At 48.8% G+C, this 14,811-nt stretch overlaps 1 protein-coding gene across 2 annotated transcripts in view; it reads left to right on the top strand.

The window, feature by feature from the left end:
- Positions 1 to 14,811, top strand: part of GNAO1 (G protein subunit alpha o1) — a 137,025-nt gene that overhangs the window by 108,677 nt on the left and 13,537 nt on the right. The window contains exons 5-7 of one of the 2 annotated variants that reach the window (XM_067004695.1): positions 4,119 to 4,247; positions 4,762 to 4,891; positions 11,603 to 11,756. In XM_067004695.1, the coding sequence (XP_066860796.1) occupies positions 4,119 to 4,247; positions 4,762 to 4,891; positions 11,603 to 11,756 (413 nt within the window). The remainder of the gene's footprint in view (positions 1 to 4,118; positions 4,248 to 4,761; positions 4,892 to 11,602; positions 11,757 to 14,811) is intronic. The other variant, XM_067004694.1, reaches the window with a different exon arrangement.

Raw genomic sequence — 14,811 nt, 5'->3', positions numbered from 1 at the left:
CTTCACGTCCCTGAGCCTGATAAACCGAGTGACTCAGAAACCTGCAATCTGCTTCAAAACAAAGCATTTAAGATAAAAGATATAAGCAGTAATGGAGCTGCTCAGCTCAGGAGCGTAAATGCTAGAGGGTTACTTATGTACTCAAAAACCTCCTAACCTTTCTTCAGCTTTTTTTTTAACCCCTGCAAGCCCTGGGCAACACAGACAGCAAGTAAGAGCCGATGTGTCATTTCAGATACGCTTCCACTCCAGTTTGCAAAACCCCCGAGCCTGGGAGCAGAAGATGCTCTGGTGCCAGCACAAAGCAACGGGGATGACGTAGAGTGGGGAGAGCTGAGCGCTCGCTCCCCAGCCTCCGAAGTGCTCTTATTTCTGCTAGTTAAACAGATGCCGGCTTCTGAGGGGATTATGTGTCATCGAGCCAGTTGGCTGCGACAACTAATTGTCTCCAGCAACAGTTTGGCCTTTAGATTTGCAGTTCAAAGGGTGTACCGGGAGTGCTGCCATCCAACGCCATGTGCAGCAATTTGTCCCCACCTGGACTTCCCTCTTCCCGAGCAGGTGGCACCTCGAACACGCTGCACCCTCAGCTCGCACCAGCAGGCCAGCAGGTCCTGCCAAGCAGCGCGGGCAGGAGCCCTGGTGCTCCTTTGAAGCCTTGGAGATGCCTCCAGCAGGAACAGGAGATACCCTCAGGCAACAAGAAGGAGCTAAAATCAGCTCAGCAGTTAAGCAGCAGCCTGCCTGAGCCTCCCGTTCCTGCAGCTGGGTGTTAGCACGGTGGCTGTGCAGTGGCACGCTCCTTCGGCAGGGCTTTTGGCAGAGCTGGGAAACACAGGGCTCACGCTGATGGAGCCCAGCTCAGCTGTGGTCAAGTCTGAGGGAAAAAATCTGCTGCAGACAGGGGAGACTCCTGGTGGGAGCAGCCAGGAGAGTAAACAGTTTTGGAATGCAGCCTCAAAAACGGCACTGAAAATGTTATATACCCTCGTATAAACTGATGGCTGACCCTCACAGGACTACCAGAACAGATGAAAAGCAGACCCAGGAAATTGAAATAATTTCAGGTATTGAAAAACGCAGAAAGGATGGTGGAAAAGACTAGAAATGAGGAAAGAGATAGAGAGGAGAGAAGTTAATAGGAAAGGCAAAGGATGTGTGGCGAAGCTCGGATCGGAGCTGGGGTCTCTGAGTGACCCCAAGCCACCAGACTCATGGCACTCAGCTCACCAAAGCCAGGGGAGGCTGAGTGCTGGGGATGTTGAGTTGTCCTCCATCACAGCACCAGTTCAGCACTGGGAAGCAGCGTCCTGACAGCCTACAGCATCGCTGCTGCTCGCAGGACAGATGCCAGAGACCCTCCCAGCCCAGCTTCCTATGGAGATATCCCAGTCTGGGAGTGGGAGCTGGACACTGTCAGGGAAGAGAGGGTGGATGGGATGGATCCTGCTCAGCTCTCCTCCCTCTATTGCAATCGTCCTGCCCCCTCTAGAGGCTGCATCCGCTCCCACCAACCCCTGAGTCCCCAGAGCACAGCGGAGGGATGGAGGCACCGGGAACTGCATCACTGCTGTGGACAGGGACACAGAGATGGGTGAGGGAAGCCTCCCAGCCAGGTTTTTTGCAGGTTCACATAAAATTTGGAGCTCATTTGCTGCTGGGCACCAAGGGGCACACCACGTGGCAGAGCTATTGGCTGCACGTGCACCACTGTATGTGACCACTGCTGGTGAGGACAGTGACAGCCACCTGATGATGTCCCAGCACAGGGACTGCTGTAATGCTGTAATGCTGAGTCCTTTGGCCAGTTCACAGCGTAGTTCTTCATCTGCTGCACTCCCAGCATGAAAGGAGGGTCTCCAAGGCAAGAGTAATTAGTAAGGAACATGTTAAAATGAAATGAGATGAATTGCAGGAAACTACGGAAAATGAAGATGGAGGAAGTGATCGAGTTCTGCAGGGCACCTGCAGGAGGAAAGGAAAAGTCTTGCTCTTTCCCATCCACTTTCTATCCTCACCACGAAGCATTTAAGGGCTTGGTCCTTAGGATAGGGGAAAGTTTCGGTCTCTCAATAACAGCACCGCAGAGCTGCCTCCGTCTGTGGGGATGTGTGAAGAAATGCAGCTGTTTTAAATAACAGAAGTTGACAACCGGTTGTGAATAGATGCGTGATTGTGGTTTCAGCTGTCACAGCGAAGGTCCTTATTTCAAACACAAGCCAATGAAGCCCCATTCGTCTATCCAGGGCCCATCATAAGGCTATTAAGGGAGCATCTGTCATAAAGCCACAATATCTTTAAATGCTTGAAAAAGGGCAGAGTAAAAACAACTGTGCTTAGCTTATATGCTTTTCTTTGGGTGACACGATTCTTGCAATTCTTTAGCAAAAAAAACGAGTGATAAAAACGATGGGTAGCCAAAATATGGGAGGTGAGTAGGATAAGGCTTGTTTCTCACCTTAGTGTAGAGTTTGTTTGTCTGTTTGGTTTTCCAAGCTAGCAGGATGGGCACGAAAGCCTGTGAAAAGGAGTGCAGAGAGTTCATGGCTCCAGTGCACCATGCATTGTACTCAGTGCACTCCCTCCAGCGCACAAACCCTTCTCCTGCTCCCTGATGCAGCAGGGGAACCGTCTCAAGCAGCAGAACGGGGTGTTGCAGAGCCTGCTTTGTAGGCAGGGCTGGGGAGCAGCACAGAGGATGGGACAGCAGTAAAGGGACATGGCAAAGCCCTGCCAGCTGCCCACGGTGCTTTCCTCCACTCCCCGGTAAACTCATACTCACTGGCAAGAACAGCGTCTTTTCCTGACGTATAGGAAAACTGTCTTTTCCTGATGTTAGAGGAGCTGCACAGCTCCTCTTACTGCTGGGCAACACCCAGGCTGCCCAAAACACAGAGATGCAAGTGGCAAAACCAGTGGTCATACACAGACCGGCTTTGTAACAGTCACAGTATGTCGAGAGCATCTCACGCGTGTGACATTGATGCTCCTGGAGCTAGAGGCAGGCGTTTGGGCTCTGTAATGCACATCAGTCCCCTTCGAGAGGAACAGGAGTGTCCATGTTCAGCTTGACAGTGGTGGGAAAGACTTTGCTGTGCGATGCAACCAGGTGTTCATAATTCGTATTAAAATTTCGTCCAAAGCAAATTCCTCTTTTCTTTATAAATTCTATTTCATTGGCCCAGGTTGTTTTAAAAAATGTCTTAAATGTGGATGAAAAAATGGATTGTGGTCATATTTACACAGCTACTGGGTTCCTCTACAAAAATGTCACACCAAAAGATAGGCCTTCATCCCCAAAGTTTCAGTATATAGAAGTGATGCTTGCATTCATAGATTTCAAGCCAGGACCAGAATAAGGGTAAATATTTTTAAACTATCCAAGTGTTTAGAAAGCTAAATCTCCCTTCCGCCCCCCCCCCAAAAAACACTGATGTAAACTCCCAGAATACCACCATCTGAGCTGGCCCCTGGATTTGGTCCAAGTGGTGTATCTCCCGCAGTCACAGCCCCGTGTTCGATTTCAGGCTGAAGCAGTGACTCACTCGGGCAGCTTCATCTCACTTAATTTGAGCTGACTGAAAGCACAGCATCTCGTCCCAGCAAGCTGCCCAGGCTCCCTCCCTTCCCAGCACAGAGCGGCATCTCCCAAAGGTGGCTCGACCTGCCTGTTTCAGCAGCGAGACCTCTGCTCCAGCCTCTTATCTGGAAAGCCTGTGACGTTGTGAATAAGTCCTTACAGAAAAGCCTGTGTTGGGGACAGCACCCAGCACAATGGCCCGACTGGGACTTTCATCCCTCGGGGAATAAAAATAGCAAGTAATATTAAAACTATGTATTTTCACAGATTGCCATCAGGGCTCACAACACATGAACACTTAATTTCCTGCTTTCAGTTCATTATCAGATTTCATTCTTAGGATAGTGAGGTTTGTAACATTTCTTTTTCCCCAGCATAGAAGAGTTTTCTTCTTTAGCCCCAATACGTTCAGCCATGAAAAATGAGATTGAAAATGATTAATAGGAAGCTGAAGGATTCATCTGAGATTGACAAAGATTAATATGAGTCTTATTCTTATCTGCTTTTGTTTTCTTTTCTCCTTCTCTCTTCCTCTTAGCTACCTAGACAGCTTAGATCGAATCGGAGCTGCAGACTACCAGCCCACGGAGCAGGATATCCTTCGAACCAGGGTCAAAACAACTGGCATCGTAGAAACCCACTTCACATTCAAAAACCTCCACTTCAGGTTAGTCCGAAACTGCACACAGCAGGAAATTTTCAGAGTGTTCATTTGTCACAGTGTTCCCCCACGGTTCCCCAAAAAGAAGCTATCAAACTGCCAGTTAACGCATTGATGGCTCCCACTGCAGAGATGCAGCATTTCTGGGATTCAACAACATGAAAAGTTTGTAAATCCTGTCTTGAAAATCACTATCTTTAAGATACGAGCTCACGGTACCTTCTTCTAACCCAACCGACACCTCTTTGTTTAGAAACACTATATGAGATTGGCCCCAGGTCTGATAAAGCCTTGTAAATATACAGATATTTTCTCCAAAATGAGTCAAATCACGTGAGGCTGACACTATTTATCAACGGTTGTGATGTCAGCCAGCAAAGAGACCGAGACAGTGGTTAACAACCTTGTGCTTTGTGTTTGGAGCCTCCCAGGGACATTATGGCCAGAAAACGCCCACACTGCTAAAGTTTCCTCTTATCTAACAAAGAGCAAGCGCTGACGGTCCTCTCCTGTGCCACAGGCTCTTTGATGTCGGAGGCCAGAGGTCAGAACGCAAGAAGTGGATCCACTGCTTTGAGGATGTCACAGCGATCATTTTCTGCGTCGCGCTGAGCGGCTACGACCAGGTGCTCCATGAAGATGAAACCACGGTGAGTGCCAACCGGGTCTTGGAGGCCCCGACACTTCTTTACAGGACACTGTGTAGCCAAAAACTGCTCGGAGATGGCCTTATGCTGGCTGTGGTGCTACAGCAATGTGCTTTTGTCGGTCATTACCCCTTTCACTGACATCCTGGGGAGACTTGTCCTCCTCTACACTCCTCAAAACCAAGTCCTGCACTCCCAGGTAATGGTTCCTTGCACTGGGGAGGTCACAGTGTTGTATTTTCTTTTCTAGCTGAGCTGTGTGTTTTCAAAGTGTGTTAACAGGACTCAATACCCAGAAACAGAGGAGATGCAGATAGGTGGGCTTTTAAGACAAATTTAAGGAATTGGTCATACTGTGGTGATGAGAGGCATGGGAAGGCCATGCCTTCCTGAGACAGGCTCAGGCTAGGAGTTTAACCTATTTCTTCAGGCTACAGAAATTCATTTTTTCATGAGTGAAACTGGAACTGTTTGATTCCTTAGGTAATTTGCTCTAGGAGTGCTTTTATAACTTCCCACTGTGACATTAGGCTCAAAATACCATCTGGAAATAAAGTTAGCAAGGACCTGTGTGCTCCCTGGTATTAGGAGTGCAATTAATACAAATGATTTAAATACACAGAAAGGATGCAGAAAGACTCATTACTGAATTCTAGCCATTCATTCAGCGTGATGGAAATGAAAGCTTTAGGGACCAACAACAAGTGAGGCAAGCATGCGGTTGCATTTGTCTAACAAAAAGGAGTCAAAGGCCATACCCTAACTAAGGAAATTATTTCATCTGTGCCCAGTCTACAGCATCATGAAGGGCTTGCTCCTGCCAGCCCCGTCTGTCTGAAGGCCTTTATTCTCCTGCTTGTAAGGATGTTAGTCCTGCAGAAGGCTGGTGATGAGGAAGGAATTGAGGTGGTGGTTGCTATTCGTTATCAGGTTTCTCTTCCCAAAAAGATTGGCGGAGCTGTGGTTTGCAGCCTCTTCCAAGCTAGATATTTGAACTCTGGCAAACCGTTGGATGAAGTCACCTGTTTGTCTAGGTCATACCGATGCCAGAATTCAGGATGGTATTAACATCACACCTGTGTCCCTCCGGGTAGCTAGAGACTGACTGAGGTACCCTACATCCTCTCATACCCACTGATTTATAATCCTCAGTGTTCACCTTCCTCTGCCTCCAGCCCTGATATGCTCAAGGATGCTCAGTCCTGTAGGATTCACTGGTGAGGAACCAATACCTCCTGGTGTGATGTGAAAAACCCAGCCATTAACTCGATGCCACACAGCTGGTCAGGGGAAGCACACCAAGGACATGAAGAATACGCAGGGAGAGGACAGATTGCAGGGCAGTGAGCAAATGTGTGGCCTGAGAAGAGAACAAGGTGCTCTGTAGGTATGACTTGGGCTGTGTCACCCAAACCCTGAAGCCAAGGGCCGCTGCCAGTTCCCTCCTGGCACGGAAAGGTCCTGAGCAGAGTGCCAGCTCAGCCTCCTCTCTCAAAATGCCCCGCTGCAGAAGCCAGGATTTGTGCAGCTCTGACTTTGCTTTTGCATCAGGAAGGTTCTGTCGCAGCGCCGACGTTCGCTCGCTGCTTCAAACCCTTTTCACAAAGCATTTCTGGGGATGCTGAGCAACAGGAGGGCAGAGGCAGCTGCTGTTCATTTACACATTCAGTGTAAATGGGGAGAGGATTCGGCACCAACACTGCCACGCTGCAGGACGCCCCCGCCTAACCCAAATAAACAACCCTGAGCGAGGCCAATGCAAATCAGAGGAACGACGGTGTCGCATCTTGTCTGCCCTGCTGTACCCGCTGCGCAAAGGGCACGTGGGAAACGCAGCACCCACAGTCCTCGGTCCTCTCTCAGCTTCACCCCCTAACACTCACTCTCCCCCCCCCGATAACGTGGTTCCTGTCCAAAAAAACAGCAGTAAAAGCAGCATCTCTTCAGTCAGCTGATCTGCCGTCTGCCTGCATCCGTCACATCTGCTGCCTCTAATGACGTAAATCAGCTTTTATTGCTTCTCACTTAGAAAACACAAAAGAGGAGGCAGCTAAGAGCTGGATGCTGTTCCTCCATCTTCATTTCCCATAGAAATGCGCGCTGTGATGCAGGCACTTCCAGCTTCAGTAAGCCACTGGAGGTCGGGGGCTGTCCAGATGTGAAAAGACCTGTAGTGCTTTCATTGCTGGCACAGAGCCGTGAGAAGGAAGGAGCCCTGCTACATGCCAGGTGGCCAAAAAACACTTGAAAAGTGGGTGCATGGAGGGAACAGCTTTTCCTGGTGCATTCAGTGTCCTGGTGACAATAATCATAGGATTTCATGATGGCTTTTTACGCTTCTCTAAGCCAAACCACACTTCGGGCAGGTGAAGCTGCAGTTTGAGTGCAGTCAAAGACTTCACCACAGAGCAAGGGCTCACCTTGCTCAGCTCCAGTTAACGCAAGAGCACTGGGATCAGCGTAGTGGTAGGGTCAGCTTGTCACATTGAAATAAGCCCACAGACAACAGGTTTGCTCTAAATCCTTTCAAACAGGACTGAGCAAAGAGCTGGTTAAAGGGGGCCAAGTGAAATGCCCATTGACCTGCCCCTTTCCTTAAAAGTAAAGCACATCTATAAGCTGGTAAGGGTTTTTTTGCATTTTTTTGCACTCCTTGTTCTGAAAGACTCAGCACCCATCCTCCTGCAGCGGCTAACAAGCAGTTGTGTGCAGAGCCCTCTCTCAGCAAGACCAGATAGTCTTTTAAGGGATGTGTTTTCGCTCCAATTCCCTGCCACAAAGAGCAACACCATGGGAGTCACAGAAGGCAAGTACTTCTCTGCATCCAGATCAGAAGGAAATCTCTCTGCATCTGTGATTTAGATGCCCCTTTGCCCCCAAAGACCACATTCTGCATAGGAGCACCCAGCCCTGTTGAGTCAAACCGCACACTTTGCCCCAAACACCACTTAGACCACTTCTCCTGTAGCACGATGACCCACAGCCAGGCTGCTGGGCACTGTGCATGTCTGGATCACAAGCAGAGAGAAGCAAACCCGCAGGGAAATTCAGGCCGTGCCACTGCCGCCAGACAGAGCCTGAGCTCAGGAGCCAAAATTGCACACCCTGCCCAACCCATTGCAATGGACAAGTTGTTGCCTTCAAGGTATTATGCCTCCCCTGCAGCTCCTGTTACCGAGCCCATCACAAGGACTTTGGTGGCTGTCTGCTGTGGGGTTTTTGTACACAGTGGCAACATCTCCCTGTAACTGGCTGAGCAGCTCAGTAGATTATGTTTTTGCCTAACGATGCTATTTTGTCTCATTTCTGGCTTATCTTTGTGTTTGATAAGAGGAGGCTGGAGAAGGAAAAGACTCAGACCTGTAACTAGGAGGAGGGGAGAGGGACATCAGTCATAATAACCGGTAAAACTAGAGAAACTGATTAACAAAGGCAGGTGCACGTTGTTCCTTTTAAATGTTTTAAAGCCGGCAATGGCATGGGACCTGTCATGGGATCCAGTACTGTCCTCTTTGGTTCCTCCTCACAAATGCAAAGGAGCCGTGGCAAGAGAAGGAGATGATGCATATTGCTGCCTCTGAAACAGATATTTAGGTCATCCATATCTGGCTAAGATATGAAAGTATTGTTTGTGTTCCCGTTGCTGAACGTGTAATGAGCAGAAGGCACGGTGCTGGTGACCCTTGGTGTGCATTAGTGGTGGCCTGTTAGTTCGTATTTCATTGTATGACCTGGTTAGCGTGCTCTCCCTGCTGCCAATGGGCACTGAAAATTGAATTGCAGCACTCGGAGATTTCCTCAGCAGTGACGAAGCAAGTGACAGCAGCTTGGGCATCTTAGGAAGTAAACCAGGAGGGGGATATGGAGTTTCTGTGCATGGGATAATGGTCAATGTCCTTACGGTCTGCATGACAGTTGGCACTTAGTCACGGAGGAGAACAAAAAAGATTGTATCAGCTGTGTGTTGCAGAAACAACCAGCTCTCCTCCCCAGCTTTGGGGAAAAAAATAAGAGGGGTTGTGAGTGTTTCTGGAGGGGAGGCAGGGTGGCATTCCTGGATTTAGGTAGTACAGAACAGCTTGTGGAAATGGGGAGCTGTTCTGGTGGGTTCCCAGGAGCCCTCTGGGACACGAGAGCATTCCCCATGGGGCAGTAGGAAAAGGAAAAGGTGGGTTTTAGGACCTGAGTGAATAAGGAAGAGTGAGCAGAGCTGTGGTGGTGTTTGCCCAGCTAAGCAGCAGAGGTGGGGCAAAAATCCCCCTATACGGAGCATGAAGCCAGGTCAGCAGCCTCACGGAGCTTCCAAACTCACCTCAGGAATTTGAAAGGAAAGGGGATTTTTAGCCTGACTGTCATTCCCTCCAGGGATGCACTGGTTTGTGCTGCGTGTGTGTTCAGGCTGAGACTGAATGCTAAGAGTCACTGCTTCTTGGGGAAACGCTGTCATGTCCTAACAGGTATCAATGCAAACTAATCAAGCCATAGAAGAGGACCAGAAGGATTTTTTAGGGTCCTTACATAGCCTTGCTGCCATAGGATAGTAAGCTTCACCTAACCGTGAAGCTCCTGGGAACCGTCCCAGGAGAAGGCTTCAGCTTCTGTCTCTCACCCAAACCCAATGCCCTGCTGGCACGGGGCCGGCGAGGTGCGGCACGGTAAGTACGGTCACCGAGGCTGAAGGCTGCTGCGAACGAGGTTATTAGCTTAAACCATGGCGAGCGTTTGTCTGTTTCTCTCTGCCTTTATTTTACATCAGTGAGGATGATAAAAAATGTTATTAAAAATGTTCTGCGAGGGACCCTGCTTAAAAACAGTTGATTATATTTTCTTTCTGTTCCCCTGACCACCCTCCGCTTTCTTCTCTCCTCCCAAAAGGCTTTGGGTAGCCAAGGACCTCCTGTATAAAATGTCTGTGGGTTCCTACGCGGTTACAATTTTGAGACCACGAGTAACAGAGGAGCGTTGCTCTGTGGCTCCCACAGCAGCCCGCACACAGTGAGTTAGCAGAAAAACAGCACACAAACGTGGGATGATCCAGATATGCGAACATCTTCCAATCGAGACCAATAAATAAGTGCATTTCTACAGCTGTACACGACCGCGTCCTCCCCACGCGCCGCTGCAGGGCGGAGAGGCGCTCGCTCGCCGCAAGCAGTGCAAAGCGCCTGGTGGCAGCGTCCCCTTTCCCTCCGGGCTGCATCGGCTGCTTCTTTCCACAGGGCCTCTTGCATCTAACTAAAACGTTCATCAGCAGCTAACGCGTGTCGGTGAAAAGGAAGGCGTTAATCAATAATGCACCGGGCTCAATTAAGCTGCCGGCGCGTGCAGCCCTGTTCTCTCTAGCGTGTCTCCTGCGTTGGCTGTAACATCTTGTGTGTGCACTAGCGGGTTTGGGGAGTGCTGTCCCAAGGAGCTGCCACGGGGACGAGCCGAGGAGCCGGCCTGTAACCCGATTTGCCTTTGGTAACCCCGTCCTCACGGCGCCTGCTCTCTCTGCTGCCCCGCTCCCGGTGGAGAGACGGCCACGCGACCGGCGTGCGCACTCCGGCGGCGGCCTCTCGCGCCAAACAGCACCAAGCCTCAGCACCTTCACAACTTTTCCTCGGCCGCCCGACCTTATCTAGCCAAACAAAGGCCAAAAAATGAGCATTTGAGAGACCAACCAAATTTGGCAGGTATGGAGCTTCTCTTGAACCAAGAAAAAAAAAAAAAGAAACTTGAGTTGAGAGTTGAAAGCAGCGGGGAACATGACTCTTGGTTGACTTTGCCGTGAGCTCTTTCCACCACCATGAAACCACGTGGCGGACTTTGCAGCTCTCTAACTGGTCTTTTTTTCATTCCTTTTATCTCTCTCCTTTCCTGTGTCGGTTTTTGCATGACCTATAACCAGAAAGCTGACCTCTCGCTGTGCGTGCATTTGAACTCATGGCTCTCCTCCTGGCGAGCAGCTAATGTTCTTCCTAGAGGCATGCGCTAACATCAGTGCTAGCTGGCTGACGTGTAGTCTGGTCCTTCTGAGATGCCCTTCCTTCCTTTTTTCTTTTTTATACTTTTTCCTCTTCCTTTTTCACCTTTTTTTCCTCTCTCTGCCAGACACTTTTTGTTGAGCCACTTTCAAAGAGAACTAAAACTAAAAATTTAAAGAAAAAAGAAAAGCACAACAACAGACAACAGCACTAAACAAAATAACAAAACCAGGCAAAGGTCACGGCAAGGTCATTTCCAAACTTATGTCACCTGGGTGTCTGCTTCCAACTCTAGATTAATTCAAGGATCTCCCAGTCCTTGGTTAATGTACCCAACCAATTGTGTGCCACACACTCAAGAAAGTTTAAAAAAAAAAAGTTTTAGAAAATCTGCATGAGCTACACCGACACATGAATCTGATCAAAAAGGGCAAAAATAACTTCCCATCCATGCATGGTGCATGATGATTTATATGAGCTGGGATCCAGTAAATTATATGCTATGCAAAATCAAAACAGCTCTGTATAGTTAAATGCCCTTAAGTTACTAACTGTACGTCCAATGTCCTAGGGATTGCATCTGTGTATGTATACGTTCAGCTGTATGTATACATAATTTATTATGTATATTGTAGCTGTTCTTTTTTTTTGTTTTCCTCCTTAATTTAGTTTTTTTAGACTTCCTTACATGTTGAACATCCATGAGTTGCTGCCTTTGGCCTGATGTGATCTCTCCTTTCTATTGCAGAACCGCATGCACGAATCACTGAAGCTGTTTGACAGCATCTGCAACAACAAGTGGTTCACAGATACATCTATCATCCTCTTTCTAAACAAGAAGGACATATTTGAGGAGAAAATTAAGAAATCTCCACTGACTATCTGCTTTCCTGAGTACACAGGTAATGAGAAAGCTGGATGTACGGGATTGCATAGCAAAGAGAGGGAGTGGCTGCACACAGTATTTCCCATCCAGGTCGTTACTGGCCTGTGTTGCAAGCAGTGAGGCTAAAGATTTCTGGATGCACAGCTAGGGTTCCCATCGGCCTTACTGCAAAAGTTTTATCTCAATAAATGCCCCCACTGTCTCCTTGGGGGCTGTTCAGTGGCCCACGTAAAGCACAAGGATGGCTTAGATCTAGGACCTGTGGCCTGGTATCCAGCCCCAGCTATGATCCCTCTTGCAGGTCTGGCAGAAAGGCACAGTGAGCTTAACCATTACAAACAGGTAGTTGGTCTCTGGGACAGGGTTTGTTAGGCTGACCACAGATGGAGTCCAAGTTTTGCTGGTTCTGAACCCATCACGGTCTCCTGTGGTCAGCAAGGATCCCGGTGTGACTCCTGCCCACTACCAAAGGGCCACAAGCTCTCTGGCACACAGACAGCAGGTCCCACAGCTTCCTTTCTTCAGCCCAAGCTGTGGAAGTTTTGACCCATTAGTTCAGGAGACCCCCCCCAGTTTTACTCTCAGGCTTGCTTACATCAAGCATCTGGACACAAAAACTCTTCCAGTTAAATGCAGATTCAGACAAGGTGCTTGATTTCCTTGTGCACCGGCCACACACACCTTGTAACCCATAGTGCAGGCACAGAGGAGCCATGGCAAGCCATGCCCTGCGCCTCGCTGGGGAGAAAGAGGCTGTGATGATACTCGGAGATCAGAGCCGGTGCTCTGCAACAGGGCAGCGTGCAAGAAGCCCTCGCTCCTGCTGGCTGCCTGGCATCTGACCCGCTAATGACGAGCATACATCACCCATGCAAAGTCTGCAGCTGCACCCTGCTGCTTCCCGCTGCATCACGCCAGCTTTCACAAACCCTCATTACCATTCCGAGATAGCATAAAACTAAACTTTTCTCATCATGAATTATTTAAGCTCACCAGAGACATCCAGATGAATCAAGCTGACAGACAGAGAACCAGATCTCTTTGTCAGAAAACGTAGCTGAGAGCCGGGAGTACCAAGAGTGTCACATTTCTGGGCAGGCCAGCAAATTATTAACCAGAGCTTCCTATCACTAAGCACTGGATTTTCCCTACAAATAGGCAGGAGCGATCCACCATTGCTCCTTCGGGCTGAATGGGAGATGAACGTGGAGCTGAATGACTCCGATTGAGTTCAGAAGAACATCTATAGGCTTCCTCTCTGGGGAAGGTTTGGGAGTTTGTCACTGCCACCACATTTCGGCCAGCTACTTGTCCCCTTGGTCCAGACAGAACCAAAATATTTCTGGCACGTTTGTCTTAAAGATCTAATAATGGAAATTTCACAGTCTTTACAGTTCACAATAGTGCCAGCCCCAAATTTTTCTTGGTTGCAGAGGAGGTCGTTGCTTGCCCTCTTTTGGATGGCTTGTAGAGCAGCTGCACACCATCTTCTTTATAGCTGCACTTTTTATACTGGAAGATTTTTATTATACCTTCTTCCTTTTTTCCCTTTTCGCAATGAAGTGAACCTGTACCTTTCACTCTTTCTTCTTTACATTTTGTGGACCTGATTTTGTTAATCTTTGCTGCAGTCTCCCAGTAACCCCACACTGAAATAACATTCTTAGAAGCTTCTGATGGCCGAGATACTAGAGCAGCAGGGATTGTAGTCTCATATTTAACTTTTCATCCCTAAGCTATTCCAGCTCAAGAGATGAGTTCAATGTGGGAGGCAGACCCTGGTACACGCGTGGCTAAGTTCTCAGCAGAGGAAAACAAACATAGCTTGCTTCTAGAGCTCTTCAGTATGAGGCAGTGAACCAAAGCAATCCTTCCCAGTGCTCGGAGTACCCCAAACATGCGTTAAATTTCCTCAAAGTGCCATTCTGGAGGCTGGGACTCATCACAATGGCAGTCCCAGAGCTCTCATCTCTTGTACCACTGCAGAGGGCTGGGCTTGGGCACGGGGCAGTGGTGGAGAAGGAGGTGACTCCCCAGCAGCACTCCTCTTTAGGAAAATGAGAGCTGAGCTGCAAGCTTATCCCCTCAGCCTTTTAAAACACCCCTCCTGTTCTCCACTGAGGCACTGAAAGTCCTGCTGCTGGTCCAACAGGGAGGCGAACCAGTGGTGAGGAATGCCTCACCCAGAGGCACCCAGCAGTCCTGTTACAAGACAGAGGTTAGCACGTGCTAACATTAAGCCCAGACTTTAGACCCAGGCAGATTCCTTCAGCTCTCTCCCTCGTGCTTTGCTGACCACGGCTTCTCGGCCAGGAAGGAATCAGCCAGGGTAGGCTTGGAGGATGAGGCCCTCAAAAGTCTGCTTTGTACATATCAAAGAAAGCCCACCAAGAAATGCCCGCAGTTGGCCTTGTGGCATGGTGAAAAAGCAGCATTAAGGGCAAAGTTGCCCTGGAGCTAAAAAGAAATATTTGATGAAAGCCTATAAATCAAACAGGCGGGCTTCTAACATCAAAAGTCGTTTACACAAAATGCTTTTAATAAATGAAGTTTCTAATGTCCATTAGTTCTGCTGACAGAGAATTATTAGAAGACTGCATTCACAAATTCGCTAGCTGCATGCTAGAGCACTGACTGTTTCCATCCCCTTAATTGACCCATGCTTTTAACTAATCCACAATACTAAGCAAAGCAACAGCAGAATCCAGGGCACATTTTAAACCAAGCTGGCATTAGTGATTCCCTGCTAGCTCAGAAGGGATATAAATCCTCAGGTCTTTGAGCGCCCAACTTCCCTTTCATAAAATAGCCTCCCGTTTGCATACTGTATGTGGATCTAGTCCCAAATTCCTTACACCGATCCTCGTGCAACAGCCTGTTCCTGGTATTTTGCTCGTCTGACTTCCAGCATGTTCTCTCCAGCCCCTACCAACATTTCCCACCACTAAAGCACCATCGAGGGGTCCCTCCAGCTTGGGTCCCTCCGAGGGCCAGGAGAAGTTAGGTTGACCAGGTCTAAGCACGTGCCCCGGGGGATTTGTGTGTGTGTTAGCCAGTGTCGAGTCTGCCCA

This window comes from Anser cygnoides, chromosome 12 (assembly GCF_040182565.1).
Source record: "Anser cygnoides isolate HZ-2024a breed goose chromosome 12, Taihu_goose_T2T_genome, whole genome shotgun sequence".
In the NCBI taxonomy this organism is placed as follows: domain Eukaryota; kingdom Metazoa; phylum Chordata; class Aves; order Anseriformes; family Anatidae; genus Anser; species Anser cygnoides.
The sequence above is the reverse complement of the archived record's forward strand: the minus strand, read 5'-3'. Positions and strand labels throughout refer to the sequence as shown.